The 20362-nt window shown below is 43.1% G+C and overlaps 1 protein-coding gene across 1 annotated transcript in view; it reads left to right on the plus strand.

Moving 5' to 3' along the window:
- Positions 1–20362, plus strand: part of BANK1 (B cell scaffold protein with ankyrin repeats 1) — a 298828-nt gene that overhangs the window by 222419 nt on the left and 56047 nt on the right. Inside the window, exons 9-10 of the mRNA XM_073340798.2 lie at positions 13890–13986; positions 16019–16342. Of these exons, the coding sequence (XP_073196899.1) occupies positions 13890–13986; positions 16019–16342 (421 nt within the window). The remainder of the gene's footprint in view (positions 1–13889; positions 13987–16018; positions 16343–20362) is intronic.

A 20362-nucleotide genomic window follows, 5' to 3' on the forward strand; every position in this document is an offset into this window, starting at 1 on the left:
ACTTTCACAACAATCAAAAACATACACAAACCTTTACAGAAGGTACACTATGTCTGCCATCTACTGATGCAGAAGGCCATGATGTGACCTAGCCCTGGTCTACACTTGGACTTTAGGTCGAATTTAGCAGCATTAAATTGATGTAAACCTGCACCCGTCCACACGATGAAGCCCTTTATTTCGACTTAAAGGGCTCTTAAAATCGATTTCCTTACTCCACCCCTGACAAGTGGATTAGCGCTTAAATCGGCCTTGCCGGCTCAAATTTGGGGTACTGTGGACACAATTCGACGGTATTGGCCTCCGGGAGCTATCCCAGAGTGCTCCATTGTGACTGCTCTGGACAGCACTCTCAACTCAGATGCACTGGCCAGGTAGACAGGAAAAGAACCGCGAACTTTTGAATCTCATTTCCTGTTTGGCCAGCGTGGCAAGCTGCAGGTGACCATGCAGAGCTCATCAGCAGAGGTGACCATGATGGAGTCCCAGAATCGCAAAAGAGCTCCAGCATGGACCGAACGGGAGGTACGGGATCTGATCACTGTTTGGGGAGAGGAATCCGTGCTATCAGAACTCCATTCCAGTTTTTGAAATGCCAAAACCTTTGTCAAAATCTCCCAGGGCATGAAGGACAGAGGCCATAACAGGGACCCGAAGCAGTGCCGCGTGAAACTGAAGGAGCTGAGGCAAGCCTACCAGAAAACCAGAGAGGCGAACGGCCACTCTGGGTCAGAGCCCCAAACATGCCGCTTCTATGATGAGCTGCATGCCATTTTAGGGTGTTCAGCCACCACTACCCCAGCCGTGTTGTTTGAGTCCTTCAATGGATATGGAGGCAATATGGAAGCAGGTTTTGGGGACGAAGAAGATGATGATGATGATGATGAGGTTGTAGATAGCTCACAGCAAACAAGAGGAGAAACCGGTTTTCCCGACAGCCAGGAACTGTTTCTCACCCTGGACCTGGAGCCAGTACCCCCCGAACCCACCCAAGGCTGCCTCCTGGACCCAGCAGGCGGAGAAGGGACCTCCGGTGAGTGTACCTTTTAAAATACTATACATGGTTATAGTATAGTATGGTTTAAAAGCAAGCATGTGAAAGGATTACTTTGCCCTGGCATTCGCAGCTCTCCTGGATGTACTCCCAAAGCCTTTGCAAAAGGTTTCTGGGGAGGGCAGCCTTATTGAGTCCTTCATGGTAGGACACTTTACCACTCCAGGCCAGTAACACGTACTCGGGAATCATTGTACAACAAAGCATTGCAGTGTATGTTTGCTGGCATTCAAACAATATCCGTTCCTTATCTCTCTGTGTTATCCTCAGGAGAGTGAGATATAATTCATGGTCACCTGGTTGAAATAGAGTGTTTTTCTTCAGGGGACACTCAGAGGAGCCCATTCCTGCTGGGCTGTTTGCCTGTGGCTAAACAGAAATGTTCCCCGCTGTTAGCCACAGGGAGGAGGGAGGGTTGAGGGGGTAGCCACGCGGTGGGGGGAGGCAAAATGCAACTTTATAACGAAAGCACATGTGCTATGTATGTAATGTTAACAGCAAGGTTTACCCTGAAAGAGTGTAGCCACTGTTTTATAAAATGTGTCTTTTTAAATACCGCTGTCCCTTTTTTTTTCTCCACCAAATGCATGTGTTTCAATGATCACAGGATCTTCTCCTTCCCAGAGGCTAGTGAAGCTTAGAAAGAAAAAAAAAAACGCACTCGAGATGAAATGTTCTCCGAGCTCATGCTGTCCTCCCACACTGACAGAGCACAGACGAATGTGTGGAGGCAAATAATGTCAAAGTGCAGGAAAGCACAAAATGACCGGGAGGAGAGGTGGCGGGCTGAAGAGAGTAAGTGGCGGGCTGAAGAGAGGGCTGAAGCTCAAATGTGGCGGCAGCATGATGAGAGGAGGCAGGATTCAATGCTGAGGCTGCTGGAGGACCAAACCAGTATGCTCCAGTGTATGGTTGAGCTGCAGCAAAGGCAGCTGGAGCACAGACTGCCACTACAGCCCCCGAGTAACCAACTGCCCTCCTCCCCAAGTTCCATAGCCTCCACACCCAGACGCCCAAGAATGCGGTGGGGGGGCCACCGGCCAACCAGCCACTCCACCACAGAGGATTGCCCAAAAAAAAGAAGGCTGGCATTCAATAAATTTTAAATTTGTAAACTTTTAAAGTGCTGTGTGGCATTTTCCTTCCCTCCTCCACCACCCCTCCTGCGCTACCTTGGTAGTCATCCCACTATTTGTGTGATGAATGAATAAAGAATGGATGAATGTGAAGCAACAATGACTTTATTGCCTCTGCAAGCGGTGATCGAAGGGAGGAGGGGAGGGTGGTTAGCTTACAGGGAAGTAGAGTGAACCAAGGGGTGGGGTGTTTCATCAAGGAGAAACAAACAGAACTTTCACACCGTAGCCTGGCCAATCATGAAACTGGTTTTCAAAGCTTCTCTGATGCGTACCGTGCCCTCCTGTGCTCTTCTAACCGCCCTGATGTCTGGCTGCGCGTAACCAGCAGCCAGGCGATTTGCCTCAACCTCCCACCCCGCCATAAACGTCTCCCCCTTACTCTCACAGATATTGTGGAGCACACAGCAAGCAGTAATAACAGTGGGAATATTGGTTTCACTGAGGTCTAAGCGAGTCAGTAAACTGCACCAGCGCGCCTTTAAACGTCCAAATGCACATTCTACCACCATTCTGCACTTGCTCAGCCTGTAGTTGAACAGCTCCTGACTACTGTCCAGGCTGCCTGTGTACGGCTTCATGGGCCATGGCATTAAGGGGTAGGCTGGGTCCCCAAGGATACATATAGGCATTTCAACATCCCCAACAGTTATTTTCTGGTCTGGGAAGAAAGTCCCTTCCTGCAGCTTTTGAAACAGACCAGAGTTCCTGAAGATGCGAGCGTCATGTACCTTTCCCAGACATCCCACGTTGATGTTGGTGAAACGTCTCTTGTGATCCACCAGAGCCTACAGCACTATTGAAAAGTACCCCTTGCGGTTTATGTACTCGGCGGCTTGGTGCTCCGGTGCCAAGATAGGGATATGGGTTCTGTCTATGGCCCCACCACAGTTAGGGAATCCCATTGCAGCAAAGCCATCCACTAGGACCTGCACATTTCCCAGGGTCACTACCCTTGATATCAGCAGATCTTTGATTGCGTGGGCTACTTGCATCACAGCAGCCCCAACAGTAGATTTGCCCACTCCAAATTGATTCCCAACTGACCGGTAGCTGTCTGGCGTTGCAAGCTTCCACAGGGCTATTGCCACTCGCTTCTCAACTGTGAGGGCTGCTGTCATCTTGGTATTCATGCGCCTCAGGGCAGAGGAAAGCAAGTCACAAAGTTCCATGAAAGTGCCCTTACGCATGCGAAAGTTTCGCAGCTACTAGGAATCGTCCCAGACCTGCAACACTATGCGGTTCCACCAGTCTGTGCTTGTTTCCCGAGCCCAGAATCAGCGTTCCACAGCATGAACCTGCCCCATTAGCACCATGATGCATGCATTGGCAGGGCCCATGCTTTCAGAGAAATCTGTGTCCATGTCCTGATCGCTCACGTGACCGCGCTGACGTCGCCTCCTCGCCCGGTATCACTTTGCCAGGTTCTGGTGCTGCATATACTGCTGGATAATGCGTGTGGTGTTTAATGTGCTCCTAATTGCCAAAGTGAGCTGAGCGGCCTCCATGCTTGCCTTGGTATGGCGTCCGCACAGAAAAAAGGCATGGAACGATTGTCTGCCGTTGCTCTGATGGAGGGAGGGGTGACTGACGACATGGCTTACAGGGTTGGCTTCAGGGAGCTAAAATCAACAAAGGGGGTGGCTTTACATCAAGGAGTATTTCAGGCAGGACTTCACAGAGGGTTCCAATAAGAAATGGTGCACCTAAGTTATTGTTCTTATTGGAACAAGGAGGTTAGCCTGGCCTCTGATTGATACATGGCTAGATTTACCTCGCTGCACCTTCTCTGTGAGTGACTGCAGTGTGACCTAGAGGAATGAGTCCCCTAGACGGGGGAGGAGGCAAATGAGTACAAAACAAATCTGGTCTATTTCTTCTTTTACATCTTTGGCTGGCAGCAGACGGTGGAGAAGGACTGCATGCCATCCACATCTCATGGCTGCTCGGCAGAAGATGGTACAGTACGACTGCTAGCCATCCTCATCTCTTGCCTGCCCGGCAGAAGATGGTACAATACGACTGCTAGCTATCCTCATCTCTTGCCTGCCCGGCAGAAGATGGTACAGTACAGACTGCTAGCAATCTGTATCGCCTGCCTGCTCACCATAAGACGGTTCAATAGGACTGACTGCAGGACTAAAGAGAATGACCTGGTCAAGTCACTCCAAATTTAGTCCCTGCGCCCATGTCTGCCCAGGCGCTCCCAGCCAACGTGGCCAGGAGCACCTCGGACACGACGAGGACAGCTACCAGTCGTACTGCACCATCTGCTGCCAGAAGGCAATGGGTTGCTGCTACTGTGTAGCAATGCCATACCGCATCTGCCAGCACCCAGGAGACATATGGTGACGGTTACCTGAGCGGGCTCCATGCTTGCCGTGGTATGGCGTCTGCACAGGTAACTCAGGAAAAAAAGCGCAAAACAATTGTCTGCCCTTGCTTTCACGAAAGGAGGGAGGGAAGGGGGGCCTGACGATATGTACCCAGAACCACCCGCGACAATGTTTTAGCCCCATCAGGCATTGGGATCTCAACCCAGAATTCCAATGGGCAGCGGACACTGTGGGAACTGTGGGATAGCTATCCACAGTGCAACGCTCTGGAAGTCGACTCTAGCCTCGGTATTGTGGAAGCACTCCGCCGAGTTAATGCACTTAATGCACTTAGAGCATTTTCTGTGGGGACACACACACTCGAATATATAAAACCGATTTCTAAAAAACCGACTTCTATAAATTCGACCTTATTCTGTAGTGTAGACATACCCCTAGAGACCTCAGTTTAAGTATATAATCTCTACATCCCAGAACCACAACCCCAAATGGATGAGATTTATGCTTTCTTCTACAGGTTTGGCATAGGGAAGGAGTGGCAAAAAACACAGCATAGACCTCAACCATTTTTGAAAAATTGTTACAACAGAGCATGTTTAAAATACCAGCTCTCCCTAGAGAAATAGAGGATTCCCTGTATAAGAAAGAACATCTGTGTCCTAATTCAGCTGCCAGATTTCTTTGGCTACAAACAGGATTCTTTCAGTAACATCAAGGTTTATTGATTTGGTTTGGTTTGGTTTTTTGCTACTGACAGCTTTTTCCACAGCTACTACAGTACACTGTGCTGTGCACTTAATCAGTTCTACCAGTTTTATTTACTGATTTGTCACAGAAATGGTATTGCCTCAGTTGAATAGCTACCAGTTAAAGAGGTAAAGAAAATGTCTGCTATGCATAGCTTAGAACCTCATCTGCCAGCTATGCAAACTTTAGTACTATTGTTCTGATTGCAAAAGAATAACCCTTGTTACAAAAGCATATTGAAGCAAAATTCTGTTCTCACTCACTCGGGTGTAAATCTAGAGGCATCCCCTTGATGGTCCTGATGTTAGAACAGAATTTGGCCCTCTTTTTATATATCAGCCAAGGCTACCAGACCTGCAGCCCCCTGATTCTCACACCAAAACGATGCCTGGCACACCCATTGTTGAATCCCCAAGGACAAACATGGAAGTGACATAAACAGTGATAGTGCTGAAGGTGCTCAAAAGAGTACAAAAGGTTAGTATGATAAGGAGTAGGACTCTGTCATCTCTTAACCTAGTAGTATCTCATTTGTAACACTGATCATAGATTTGTCGTCATGTACGTACTATTTTGGTATCCGCCCAAGAGCCTGAAAAAGCTTATATAGTCCCCTTTGGTAAACAAAAATTTTGAGGAAAGCCTACTGAAAAGTTTTCTTCCTTTTGAGCTAAAGTTTGCATTTGTGCCTGGATAGTATGGTGACAGGCACACTATAACTGCATAAATTTATATTAGGATTTAAGGGAACTCTACTGTGTTCCCTTCTTCCAAGGAACACATTGTAATATCTTAAAACAGAAGAACAGCCCAGAAAAATGGTCTGCTGTGAAAAGTTCATTACAACTGGAGTTTGGAAATAAGCACTGTTTGTGCCTTCCATTCCTTTCTGTAGCAGAAATAAATCTATAGAGATGAGGGGGTGTAAACTTGGGAATCTGTGTGCTTAGAATGAAAACCAAACTAATTTGAGCCAAACTCCTGAAGGAGCCAGTGACAAACAGAATGTCCATTCACAGCACAATCATTTCAAACAGCCGTTATTGGCATTTATGTCAATATGCTGTCATATGGAACCTCAATGAAATAACAGTGAAACAGCACACAGAATTTGATTCTGTGGATTATTGCAGAGTTTCAGTTTTGTTTCAATGAGATCTGTTTCCTGGAAATGTCCATACTTTTATACAAAACAAATGGAGCTGTCCACATAAACAAAAAGCAAAAAAAGGTATGCCCAACATTCAAAGTGAGACTGGGTGATTAATTCTAGTTCTAGAGAGAGACCAGTTTTAGCTGTAGTCTCTATTTTAAGTAGAGGGAATATTGCTGGAGCCAGTAATATATCTAGTCTGGAATTGCTATTTTAAGCACGCTTACTGTATGTGCTTATGTTGCATACTGTCTCTTTTTTCTATTTTGGTTGTTTTCATCCCATGGAAATAAGTGACTTTGGAGGGGAAAGGAGTAAGTTACTGGAATAATACTAGTCAAATAGACCAGATTATCCCTGGTCTGAATGGGAAAGATGTGTTTAAAATACTTTATACGTTGCCTTTCACACCTGAGGTTCTTCCATGCTGCTCCTTTACCTTATCCATATTGTTCTGTGTTTACATGATGACCCAAGGATGATGATAGCTTCAAGCTTCTCTTTTCAGTTTAGGTGCATGTGTTTGTTGCATCCAGGACTGTACTGTAATTGTAAATATAGAAGGGAAAATATGTGAGTTCTGAATTCAGCCTGCAAGACTGTTACTTTATTTCAAATGGAAAGCTGTGGGTTAAACTGGATTTTCATCTCTACTGCTTAATCAAAGTCTCTGTTTTTATGGAAAAAATTTATTTTAATCTCAGCCTATTTATATGGATCAGCTAGGCTGGTATGGGTGTAAGTGAAGGCAGAATTTGACCCCATATTTTTGTGAGAAAAGTAGTTAGAGACAATATGAACAAGAAGTGCCTGTCTGTTTGTTCTAGCAGATAATGCTTATTTTCTAATAATAATGTAGGGTAATCTTAGTGGGAAATTGCTGGTTTTGCATACAGGGTCCTCTGTTTACAGCTTGGATGAGATTACAGAAGCCAGCTGCTTCTTTGCCATTAAACAAATGAAATGTCCAACAACTGTGACACAGTGACAATCCTAGTGCTTCATTACCATGCTTGACTTCTTTCATTTGATACTGTTGTATACATATTCAAAGTATCTCTGGCTTGGGGACAAGGAAAACATGGCCTACCAGTAATGTAGATCAAAAACCTGTCCACCTCTGAGCCAACTCCAAATTGGCAGCTTGGAAACAGGCTTGCAAAAGAGATAAAATCATATAATATTTGGATTCCATTCAAGGTTTTTTGGTCCATTCAAGAGACCACTTGGAGACTTCTTCCCCCAAAATATCCCCCCAAGCCCTACACCCCCTTTCCTGGGGAGGCTTGAGAATAAATAAGATGAGCACAAACCAGCCTTGGATCTTTTAGATCCCTAAAAACCCAATCAGATTCTTAAAAAACAGAACTTTATTAGGAGAACAAAACAAAGATAAAAGAAACACTCTGTAAGATTAGAATGGAAGATAATCTAACAGGCAGTCAGATTCAAAACATAGAGAATCCCTCTAGGCAAAACCTTAAGTTACAAAAAGACACAAAAACAGGAATATACATTGCCTCCAGCACAGCAAATTTACAAGCCAAAACAAAGAAAACCTAACACATTTTCTACCTAGATTACTTACTAACTTTACAGGAGTTGGAGAGCTTGCATCCTTGATCTGTTCCCGGCAAAGGTCACACACAGACAGACAAAAGCCTCTCCCCCTCCTCCCTTCAGATTTGAAAGTATCTTGTCCCCTCGTTGTTCATTTTGGGTCAGGTGCCAGCGAGGTTACCTTAGCTTCTTAACCTTTTACAGGTGAAAGGATTTTTCCTCTGGCCAGGAGGGATTTTATAACACTGTATACACAAAGGTGGTTACCCTTCCCTTTATATTTATGACAGCTCCTCATGCCCACAAAAAAACAAGATGAATTACCTTTTGTGGGGTTTATTGGTGGCTAATATTACATTATTTTTATTAATTTTTCCCTGACAATATGTGATTTTTTGAAAGCCCACAGCATGAATAAATGGCTCCATATTATTCCATACGTAGCATATCTTAAATCTTCCAGTATATTGCTAAAGTTAGCTTAATGTCATATTATGGAGTCAATTTCTTATGTTATAACTCAGTTTTTATTCACTCCTTACTAAAGTAAACCTCTCACTGAAAGAGTCAATGAGAATTTTACATAAGAATTGTGTAAAAACTGAATGACAACTAGAGATGGGCAAATAACCGATGTTTTGGTTTGCTGCCTGTTATGGGAAAAAAATTGGAGTTCAGGTCAAACTGAAAACAACATTTTTCTGAATTTTTGATTAATTAAAAAAGTTGGAAAAGATTTGTTTCAGATCAAGCAAGGTGTTTTCTTTGACTCGAGACTGACTTCTATTTTGAGGCATATTTCATCTCTATAAAAGCAAAGGAAATGAAAGGATAGACGCACAAAACTGAGAAGGAGGAAGCTGTGGGGATGCCTGTTGTATTCCCAGTATCCCATTCCATTTGTACAAAATTTTTGAATAGCATTCATTTCAGTATTTCCCTTTTTTTTTCTTTTTTTCATTTTGACTGAAACAATTCACCAAAGTCAACATGAGTTTGAGAAATGCTTCAGTCGACCCAACTCTGCATTTTTCAGTAAAAAAAGTTTAAAAATATTTTGCCTAGGTCTAATGATGACTTCAGGATTCGTTCCATGGTGCATTTTCATAATTGCCACATTTCAGGGAAATTTGGAGGCTATTATGTAGCATGAAGAATTCCATAATTATATGTAGAAAGAATAGCTGAGGTTTGAAAGCCATTGAATGTTACATTTTTTTAAAAAATGCCAGTTTGATCAAGTACAATAAACTGAGCCAGAAGCACATGGGATTCTGGAAACTACCATCAGAAGAAGTTTAATTACACTATGGAGAGACTGAAAAATAATTGACTTTTCAACCTTGTTTGTAAATGCCATTTTTATAATGATTAATCAAGGAACAGGATAATGGGTAGTATCAAGCCCAACAGATAAGAAACAATTGAATTAACCGTGTGTGTTCAATCAATGCATTGTCCAAGGCCTAACTTAAACTTGAAAGGTTTGATTCTTCCAAGTCCTTGTGCAATGCACAAAAGGGAGTACAGACTTGTTGCGCTCCAGTGCCTCTCCTTGGTCTCTATACAGGGTTAAAAAAAAAGTGAGGTGTTTGTGATGTGAAGAGGCCTTAGGCATGATCATCAGCATGTAAATGAGGTGCTTTGTTATGGGCTGCCCTCACAGTCTGCAAGGCAGGTGTAGTGTGGTGGTAGCCAGTAGTGCTTTCATTAATGCAGGATCTGATTCCCTTGTGCTTCTTTTGTTCAGTTCATCGCTGTTTGCCTGTGCATAGATGTGGAACACTCCACATCTGTACAGGATCTAGCCAGAAGAGGCTTTCTCAACCATTGAGATGGTCAGAATTTTTTGACCAAAGTGTTTTTGTTGTTTTTTATGGAAAAATACCTTTTCTTGAAAATGAAAAAGTTTGCAAAAAAAAAAAAGTTCATTTTTTGTTTCATTTTTCATTAATTTTACTATGTTTTAAATTGAAATCTTTATTGAAGACATTATTGAAACTCATCAAAATGGCTGTAAATTGTTTGATAATGGTCCTGATAACAATTTTGCTACAAAAATTAAAAATTTAGAAAAAATGAAAAAATCAGTTTCAAACCCTGCAAAAAAGAAACAGCTTTGACATTTCAATTATCAGTGTGATTTTTAATTTTTTTTTGTGACTACTCTACATAAAGCTTAGTTAGCCAGTTAGAGTGGATAACTGAAAGAAAGCCATACCCGACCATATAATGTTAAAAGGGGGCATTTAACCTTAGCAGAAGTGAAAGTAAAATCAAATTGTGAGGAAATAGGCCTGATTCTTCATTAAGGGAGCAATGGTGAAAATAGAACTATGTTTCCTACTTCTGAGACTCCAAATGGACTTCATTCTTCTCTCCAGTATAAAACAGGAGAGAATGCCACTGAGTTACACTGAGATAAGTTAGAGAAGAATAAGGCATATTATCTACCTTTTATTTGTTTTAGACCACATCTAATGTTATTTCAGTAACATTATTTGCCCAGATTTGCCCTCTGAAACCCAGCAGATGGGGAGACTTCTCTTCTTTGCCAAATGTGCCCAGATCTCAGTCCCGAGGCAGACTAGGCCCACTGCTAGATTAGTGGTCCCCCAAATGACAGGTGGCAGTGGTCACATGGAGGTTTATAAGTTCTCTACCTTGAGCGATTCAGACCTAGGGAAAGCTGGACTGAGGAGGTAAAAAATAAAAGGCAACATTTCCGAGTCCATGGCTGGGCTAACCAACCCTGCACGCGAAGGGTTTAGAAAAGAAGGAAATCACATGGTAGTATCCAGTGTCTTAGAGGCCTTTCATTTCTAACCTGCCTGCTGCATCTTGAGCTAAGACTATCCAACTACTGTAGGGTGCAGACTCAGGTAAGCAGACCTTGCCTATTAATTTACAAGCTAAGGGTTTCAAATCTTCACAGACCTCTTGAGGCAGCCCCTCGGTTGACACTAGCAGAAGTTCTTTCCCTCTAATTGCCAAACTCGTTGCCAACAAAACAAAATTTTGGGTTGAAATGGAGGAAAGGGGAAAGACCCACAAAAAGTCCTACAGTGTGTGCCAGAAGGGCTAAAATTGTATTTCAACTCCATTCCAAAGTAAAGGGTCCCTCCTTCACTAATAAGTCTACAGAGCTATACCTCTTTGATGTAAAAGGAGATAAGAGAGACCATAGAGCTTTCTGCCTTAGAAGTAATACCAAGCAGAAACCCTCAGATGGGCTGAATATGTCTCATATTTGTATTCCCCAAGGTCACTGGAGGATTCTATCCAGTTTTGAACCTAAAGCCCTTAAATGCCAAGCCATTTCATCAGGACAGCCTCGAAGACTTTAAAGTAATAGAGTAAAATCCTGGCCCCATTGAAGTCAGTGGGAGTTTTGCCATTGACTGTAATGGAACTATGACTTCACCCAAGGTTTACAAAGGGAATTTTCTAGGAAAAACAGATCTAAGTAAAACTTTTCTCAATTTGCTCAGCTTTCCCATGTCTCCCAACTACAGGAAACTTGTTAACTTTTCCTGAAAAGCAGCACTATGTCAAGCTACTCACCCCCTAAAATCCAGAGAAGTGAAAAGATGTATTTACTTAAACAATAATTTCATTGAATCAGTCAGAAGAGCTTCTAAGACTTATATAATGGCCACAGTCCTCTTTGAAGGGAATTTGGGTTTCTTGAAAATATAGAAAAGTCTACATTAATCATATCTCCCATTTAGGCTTTCTGTGATTCGTGGGATTTCCTTCATCAAAAATTGATCCATAATGAATAAGTACCAGGAGTTAATGGTTGCTCCCTCCATCTCCCAGAGGCAATTAGCAAAGCTACTCCAAGAGCTCCATTCCCTGCCTTCCCTGTGGGCATTCTCTATTAAATACGTATCCATAGGTGCTTACTGGTTGCAAAGCTAAGGGTAAACAACTGGGAAGTGTTTCCCTTTTGCAGGCCTCCAACATCACAGAAGGGGAACTCAGTGTTTTTAAAACTCCACTCCTTTCTAGGCCCACATTGCACAGATCCTCAGGAGTCATGTCTCTAAATCGTGGCTTCATGTTGCTCATCACAGGGTCAGTGGGCCATGGAACTTGTCAGAGCCCCCTGGTTGCAGTTTAATGCTGCTGTTAGCACAAATTGTGCATATTAACCCAGATTATAGCTACTTTGTATTCTGGAAAAGTCTCATTTCAGGGCTTCCGTATACATGTTTTGTCAGACATCAGTGCAGTGATGTCCTATGTCCCCAAACTAGGGGGAACCAATTGAACAGTGGGGAAGTTCTGCCAGAGCATAAGACTCTTAAACTGCTAAACACATTAGATGGACATAGCATACAGGGCCAGTGCTTTGTTCATGGGGACAGATGACCTGGACATATTCCTTAAATTGTGTTTACTGTTTGGAGGAGGTAGGGAACACGGGGCACTGGATCTAACATTCTTGAGATTGCCATACACAGCTGCAGCGGGAAAAGATGCTCTCTTGGTTCCCCCAGAGAAACCCAAAATTTCTCATATTTATTTTCCCTTTTCCCTATACTTTACAAAGATCTGTCAGCGGTGATAAGTGATGGCCCAGATTGGTGCCTCTTGATCTGCTCACTGGGTGAAGTTCACCCCATGCCTTCACTCTGAACCCCGCATAATCCTAGGGAAGTTAAGCAGAGAGACCCAGGAGCAGAAGGCCAGCTCTTCAGTCAAAGACTCTCTGCTGATTGCATATCTGCTTGCAGTGATTCCTTGCAAACTGCAGGATTTATGGAGCACACTGTTAAATTCCTGCTTTCAAGTTGGTAGGGACTTTGTTGTGTAGGCAGAAATCAAATGCAGGGGATTAATATTCCTTTTCAGCATTCAAGTCTCTAATCAATGACTACTGAGGACTCTGTTGTGTCCTTTAGGCACATGCTAGTAATACAGGTCCCAGGGAGTTCAAGCTACTGTGAAGCTCCTTAAGATGCAAGACTCTAGATACCTCTAGAGAGTCCTGCTTTGTGCACTAATGATTGCTAGATGGATGCCTACACAGCAGTGTGTGCATGTTAATCAGACATTTGTGTATGTGCAACGGAGACATATATTTCCATACACATCTTACTGAAAATCAGGCCTTGAAGGAATACAAGCTTCTTCTGTGGAGGACAACCAAAACTGACTGTAATCCTACTCTGCTTTGTCTGGTCAGAGATTGGCAGAAGTTAATATATCCTCCTGCTTATATAAATACGGTGAAAAGACTATGGACATTGTTACTACAAACACTGGGCCTGAAACTCCTCCAACTGAGGTTAATTTGGACACTGTAAAATCAAGAGCTTTAATGTTTTTTTCAGAAGCAGGATAGAATAAGCACATAGCTCTGCTTTGATAGTAAGGCAGACCCAGCTAACATACCTGCAGTTGTGTGACCGGTCCTCTAGTCTCCTGTGCACACGCAGCATGCACTCAGTGGTCTACTATTTTCAATTAGCCCTCCAAAGATGGTTGCACCCTGGCCATTCTGGTCTACTCCACAGTGCCGCACAGACCCTCTTTTCATCTGTTACTGTCCACACCTTCCATCCACCCGCCATGCATACTTCACAATTGGAAACTGATTCTCACACATGCACGCACACACATACAGAGTAAACAGAGTTAGATTCATATATCACTACTACTATCCTGCCTCTGTTTTCGCCTTAGAAGGATTTTAAGGAATTTATCAGTAGGCATTAGTACTGAGGGCAAATGAACCTCTGCAAAATATGAAATGAGGGCATTTTACCCAGAACTGAAAGAAAAGGATTTGACTCTTTTTTTCCCCAGGGCAAAAGCTCTTTTCTTTCACATTACACTGGTGTGTTTATGGATAATATCACCAAAAGATGTGCTCTGCTTGATCTTCTTTCCAGATTAATATAACCGATAATGAAGACAGTGATCAGGAGGAGGAGGAGGAAGATGGAATTTATGTGGCCATGCTGAACTCAGGCGCTCACATTACCTCTCGTAAGTCGTATTGTCTGAAAGGTTTCAGGTACCATGTCCTTCATACTGTGTTGTATTAACTGAGAAATGGTGGTATCTAGAGACTATAGGGGAGTGTATACACACACAAGAGGACAAAGTTATGGTTAAATGCTCAACCTTAACTTGCAGATTTCCTGACTTTTTAGCATTTAGCTGTGTGACCTAAGGGCTCAGTCATGCCTTTAAACACCGGTCCATGGGGGAACGTACCTTTTGCTACACTCTTTCAAGGGGTGCAGCATGCTTTCCCCTTGGTGGCCACCCAGATCCGCGGGCTGATGTGGAGAGTGGCAGACCCATTTCTCTCCACCCCTCCTGTGCTCTATCAGAGAGCAGCCCTTGTGCTAGAGGAGGGCAGTGCCTACATTTGTCATTAGATCCTGCATGGAAGCACAATTGGGAGGCTCTTTTCAGCTTCCTCTTCTCACATCTGTACAAACATTGACCTGTCCCTTAACGTTTCAGTAATGTTGGCAGAGATTTGCAAGGGAACCTAAGACAGTTAGGGAAGAGCTGCAGGTTTTTTTGCATTTAGCAATGACACTTATGCCACAGATCCATGATAACTGTGTAAGAAAGGCCATCCCATATTCTATTTGTATTTGACTAGATTCTTGATATCTTCCCAGTTGTCTCACTTTCTGTATTAGATTGTTGCTCCTTACAGGCTAAATCATGATCCTCTTCCTCCAACACACCTAGACGCTGGGCAGCCATAATTTGACTTGAAGGGCTAGAAGTCTGGCTAGCACTGTTAGTGCTTACTGCTCTAGGTGGGACACACAAACATTACCCTGTTCTGGATGTGGATATAAAAATGATGGTCCAATTAGGAAATGAACTGAAGTACTCAGCACTAGGGACAAATCTTCATAACAGATCCTTCACAACTAAGAATCCTTTAATAAGGTGCAACAAAAGCTGCTTCTCCTTCTACTTCCCTTGGTGCCTCTAGGGGCATTCTGTCTTGTAGAGACGTAACGCTTCCTTTCACACTTCTCACATGCTACGGATGTTTTCCCCACCCACCCGCATTCCACTGACTCAGGGGACCATAATTTGGCCTTTTTTACGAAGAGAAAAAATGGTGATGGATGGGTTTGTCTATTATATTTAGAAGCACTCATCTTTCTGTCAGGCATGAGGCAGTACAAAGTAGTCAGGTATTTTGGGGGGGGGTTCTAGAATTTTTTTGGAATACCAGGAATGGAAAAGAAAGAATTTATTGGAAAACTTCTATCTCAAATGCACCCTAAGTGAAACATATATTAACATATAAATTGTGGGTTAAAATTGAGAGGGTTGGCAAAAGAATAGAAACATATGTAAGTTAAATGCTTCTAATATTGGAAATAATGGAGGGTCTTCATAATGTCTATGTCCAGAAATGGATACAATTTTAAAAGGGTATGGAGGGAATAAGTTACATGGTTTCCAGTTGTTATTTTAGCTAAATCCTTATGCTGTACATAGTGCTGAAAATTTACTGTTATGTATTTCTCCACTATATCCTTATTTTTGGTCAAAAGGCCACTAGCCATAAAGCTCACTACAAACCACATATCCCAGGGGAAATATTTATTTCATTTTAAATAATGTTAAATGATAAGCAGCCAAGCTATAGTGTATTAAAAATAAGTGATACAGCTGCATGAGTTCTAACATATTTTACTAACTCATGTGTGCTGTGCTGCTTTGAAAATCAGGCAATACAGATTGTGGGGAAAGGATAGTGCATATTGCCTAACCACCCCACCAATAACTCTGAAAAGCCCTAATGTTATTGTATACATGAATATGTTGTGTTCTGAGGTAGCAAGATATAATGAAAGCTTCCACTGTTCATTTGGTAAATATTTTAAAAGCCATTCACTGAAGTTATACATTTAACAGCGTTCCACGGTATTAGTTCATAAAAGTTTTATTGGCAGTGCTGGTACTTTTATGGAAATCGGTGAAACACAAAATGCTTCCAGTTGGCAAATTTTAAATTAAACAATGCATTCTTTAGCATTAACAGACAGACAGAGCACAGGAGACCAGTGTGGAGTCAGACAGAAAGCCTGGGAGGAATCAGGCAAGAAGGAAGAGGACAAGGAGGAAGAAAAGGAAGAGGAAGCTGAAGAAGTCAATGGAGTGGAAGAAAAGAAAGATGAAGAAAATAATTTAGAGGAAAAGTCATGCAGCTTTGATGACGACAATTTATATGCCAGCATACCTGATGACGATCCTGAAGCGGGTGGAAGAGACTCTTTTTTCCTGGACAAGCCACCCCTACCTCCTCGAGATCCATCTACCACTATAAAACAAGATTATATTCACTACTTTTCACAAGGTATAGTCTTACCAAAAAAGAATTTTTCATCATATGTGTAATACTTGTTAAATGCCACTGTAGAGATTCTATATGGACATGGCTAATGGTGGTTGGCTAGTCAGTAAGGCCCTGATTCAGCAAAACAAACAAGTGCTTAATTGCGTTGCTGAGTCAAGGCGTAAGTCACTCAGTACTACAGATAGAGTAGTGATGGTAGACTGTGGAGCACTGGTTCCAGGCTGAGTTTTCTTCCTCCTACGCATCTCAGAGATCCATAAAATAATACATGGTGCATAGAATTATAAGGAAGGTTTTAGACACAATACTGAATTAAGATGTTAGTTAAGTTACATTTAAATTGGTGCTTGTTTGCGAAGCTTGCAATGCCACAGGTAAAATTAATAGAATTTACTTTATGCATTCTAATAGGGAAAAGTAACCCAATATTGTATTAAGTATAAGTTCTAGCCAGTATTGTGGTAGAAATGTGGCCTTCTGTTGAATTATAGATTGGACAATGATCTTGGTATTCCTGTTTTGGTATTCCTGATGAAGGGCTGACATCATGACCCTAATGCGGTGACAGGGCTGTCACATGGATTTTTTAAAACCAGACTCATGGAACAAAAATCTAAAATTAAATTTTGTAGTTTGCATTCCCCCTATGGAAAGGCAAAAAAAATAAAAAATGTTGTGGTGGCACTTCTAGAAGGGTCATGATAGTTTTCCTATTGGAAAAAAATGGGAAAGAGCAAATCCTTAAATGCCAAATGTAGATGTTGAGCTAATAACAAAAATCAACTTGTCCTTTGCAGACACTATCTGTAAGTATCCAGATACGTCCATTCTGAATTTGCTGCACAAATGTTTGTCTTTAATAGATTATGAAAATCTGAGAACTCTGACCATAATCTCTGGTTCTTCTGTGAGTACGAGTCAGTGTAGATTCCACTGTAGGTGTGCATGCTCCCCAGGCACGCAAGAGCAGGTTCTTTTTGCTAGCAGTGTCCACTGGGGCTGTGCATGAATCCTATGCCTCCTCATGCTCCCATGATGGTCTCTCATTTTCCTCTGACCATCCATGGCAATGGGACAGAACCTAGTGGTGTCCTATCTGCTGACAACTCTATTATTATATCTTCATCTAAACTTCTGAAACACTTCAGAGCAGCCTTCAGTCTCTTACAACATCTTGGACTGAATAATTCTTGGCTGGATATAAATTCTTCAGTCTAACCCCTCCTGGATGAACGAACGAAAACACACAAACACACACGCACATGCACACACACGACTCCCCTGAAAAGGACCTTAACTTGGTGGGTTCAAAACCTGTAGGCTTCCAGCTGTGCCCAACCAGTGATGCACTAATTCCACTTAAAGATGGGTACAGCACGTGCCTTTTCTGCCAGGGTAAATTCCACATTCTAGTTTGCCTTTCTTTTGCTGCCTGAACCGAAAAATCGTGAGATGCGAAACTCAAACTCCATCTTTTACAATAATCCATGAGAGTGGCATTGGAGTCAGAAGATCTGGGCTCAAACTACTATGGTAGCCAAAACTTCACCTTCTTGTGCTCCATCAAGGGGACAGATGATACCTAAGGCTTCAGCAGAGAAGTCAGCACCATGTGAGGAACCATCACCAACACTGACCACAGCACTGGCTACATTAACACTGACCAGAACCAGGGCCATGGACAGCAAAACCTCAGACATCAGACCGGGTCACTGAAAGAAGCTACCTAGAATGCTGAGGCAGGATCTTGAGGAAGAACTCAGTGTCCTCTCATGTAGAGACACACAGGAAAGCATCAGGGATAAATCCTCAAACTCTCCCAGCTCTGAAGATGAGTGAAAAGGAGCAAACTACAGTGCAGCAGAATTCCTTGGTTCTGGACCCCACTGCCAACTCCTACCTTGGTATTATGGGGGAACAGTTGTGGACTGCAGAATGGTCAACCTCCCTGAGATGTGCACTGGTACTGACAGAAGCACCTGCACCCCTACCCAGTGGCGGCACTATACCCACTGGCACTGCCTATGGAGGACACATACTCATCATCACTGGGGCACACCTCACCAGTTTCCCCCTTAGGGTCACTGAACTGTAAGAGTCTGAAAAACTGTAAGAGTTCTTCAGAGCTCAGCCACTGCATCAGGACTGGTATTGGTCCTGTCAGCAACCTTCCAACCACCTGTATTCATACGGGATACCAGTCTGGCCCTTCTTGGGATAAACGGCCCTCCTTCACAGGCCTGAAGGAGCCACTCTTCTCCATCAAGAAACAGAAGATCTCCCTCTCTGGCAGCCTAACTGGCAAGGCTGCAGACCCCCAGAGTACCAGGAGGAGCGGGACCTGTAGGCACAAATCCATCAGCATCTGGCATTGCCCCTCAAAGACCTTTCCTCATCATCAACCAGCAAGGTGGTCACCTCAGCATTGATACCAATGCTGAATGATTTCAAAGCATTCCAAGAGCTCCTGATATGGATCACAGACACACTGGAGATCCAGACTTCAGTCATATCTGAAAAATCTCACAAGCTATTCATTTTCCTATCTTCACCTTCCCCATAAATGTGGCATTGCTAGATCCAGCATGAACTCCGTGGCAACTGCTAGCCACTGTATCACTAACAACAAAATGTATCAAGAAAAGATACCAGGTGCCACTTTCCAGGTTCAAGTATTTTTATTCTTACCCTAATCCCAATCTCTAGTGGTCTCAGTCATACAAGAAAAATTGCATTTGGCCAAGAATATGCATAAAATCCCAAATGATTGGATCTGCTATCTCTATATCACATCAGTGAGTGGTTCCTAATTGCCAGACTCTCCTAGACAAATGAGAGTTTCTTACATGGGACAGAGCAATGCTATTTATCAACAAGCTCCCTCTCTCAAGGCTTGAGAGGAGCTTAAAGACATTGGAAAAGATGGACAATTGGTGGCAAATATGTCCCTGCAATCCACAATGGATGTAGCTAGATCCACAGCCATTGTGGCATTAGTGAGAAGGGCATCCCGTCTTCAAGCTTAGGGAATTCCTCATGAAATGCAAGCCATAAGAGGATTTGCCATTTCCAGAGCTCTATTTTAATACTTAAAGAGGAGTGAGCCCTTGCAGCGCTCTCACTGTTTCTTTGTGTATTGAAAGGCGAGGTGATCTCTCCACGGGGACTCTCCAAGTGGATTACACAATGCATTTCCACTTGTTACTAGCTGGTTGGTGAGCCACATATGTGAATGTCAAGACTTACTTCACCAGAGCTCAAGCGAGCAAGTCGGCATTTGTCAGAAATGTGTCAGTCTCACAGATCTGTAAGGTAGCTACATGGACAAACCCACTGACCTTCTTTAAACATTATGCACTTGACATGCAGCCAGGGCAGATGCCAAGTTCCGAAGAGCAGTACTTCATTTTTATTTAATTTTATTTGATTAGCACAGATCATACACTTCATACCCACGTAGGGGCACTGGAACAATTTGTATAATGGGGGTGCTGAGAGCCACTGAACCAAACTGTAAACCCCAGGATATAATGGAAAGCACTTCAAGCCAGGGAGTACGGCAGCACCCCCAGCACCCTTAGTTCCAGTGCCAGGGTACCCACTATCCAGAAGAAGATACTGCTTGCCAGTCACATACAGTGGGATTCACAATGACACATGCGCAAAGAAGAAAGAAATTAAACTTACTTCTTTGAGGGAGCCTCTGCATATTCCCATTTGTGGGATCAAGGTGCCTGCACCACAAACTTCTGGAACCGTCTGAACAGGAGTATCCATTGTGGCCCCTCTCTCCTCCCTTTTCCTCTGATCCTGGAGGGTTCTAATGGTGTAAAAGTGGAGAGTGGCCCCAACCACCCCTCAGCTCCTTCCACTAATTTGGAAATTCTTGCCCTGAGACTCCAAAGAAGCAGGGAAGATGGGCAGGGAGTGTGAACATGCAGAGACTCCTCTTGCAGAACTCCAGTTACAGGTAAGTAACCTTCATTTCGTTGTTGAGTGGTCTCTGCATATTCCCACTTG

The sequence above is a fragment of the Lepidochelys kempii genome, chromosome 4 (genome assembly GCF_965140285.1).
Source record: "Lepidochelys kempii isolate rLepKem1 chromosome 4, rLepKem1.hap1, whole genome shotgun sequence".
NCBI classification, from domain to species: Eukaryota; Metazoa; Chordata; order Testudines; family Cheloniidae; genus Lepidochelys; species Lepidochelys kempii.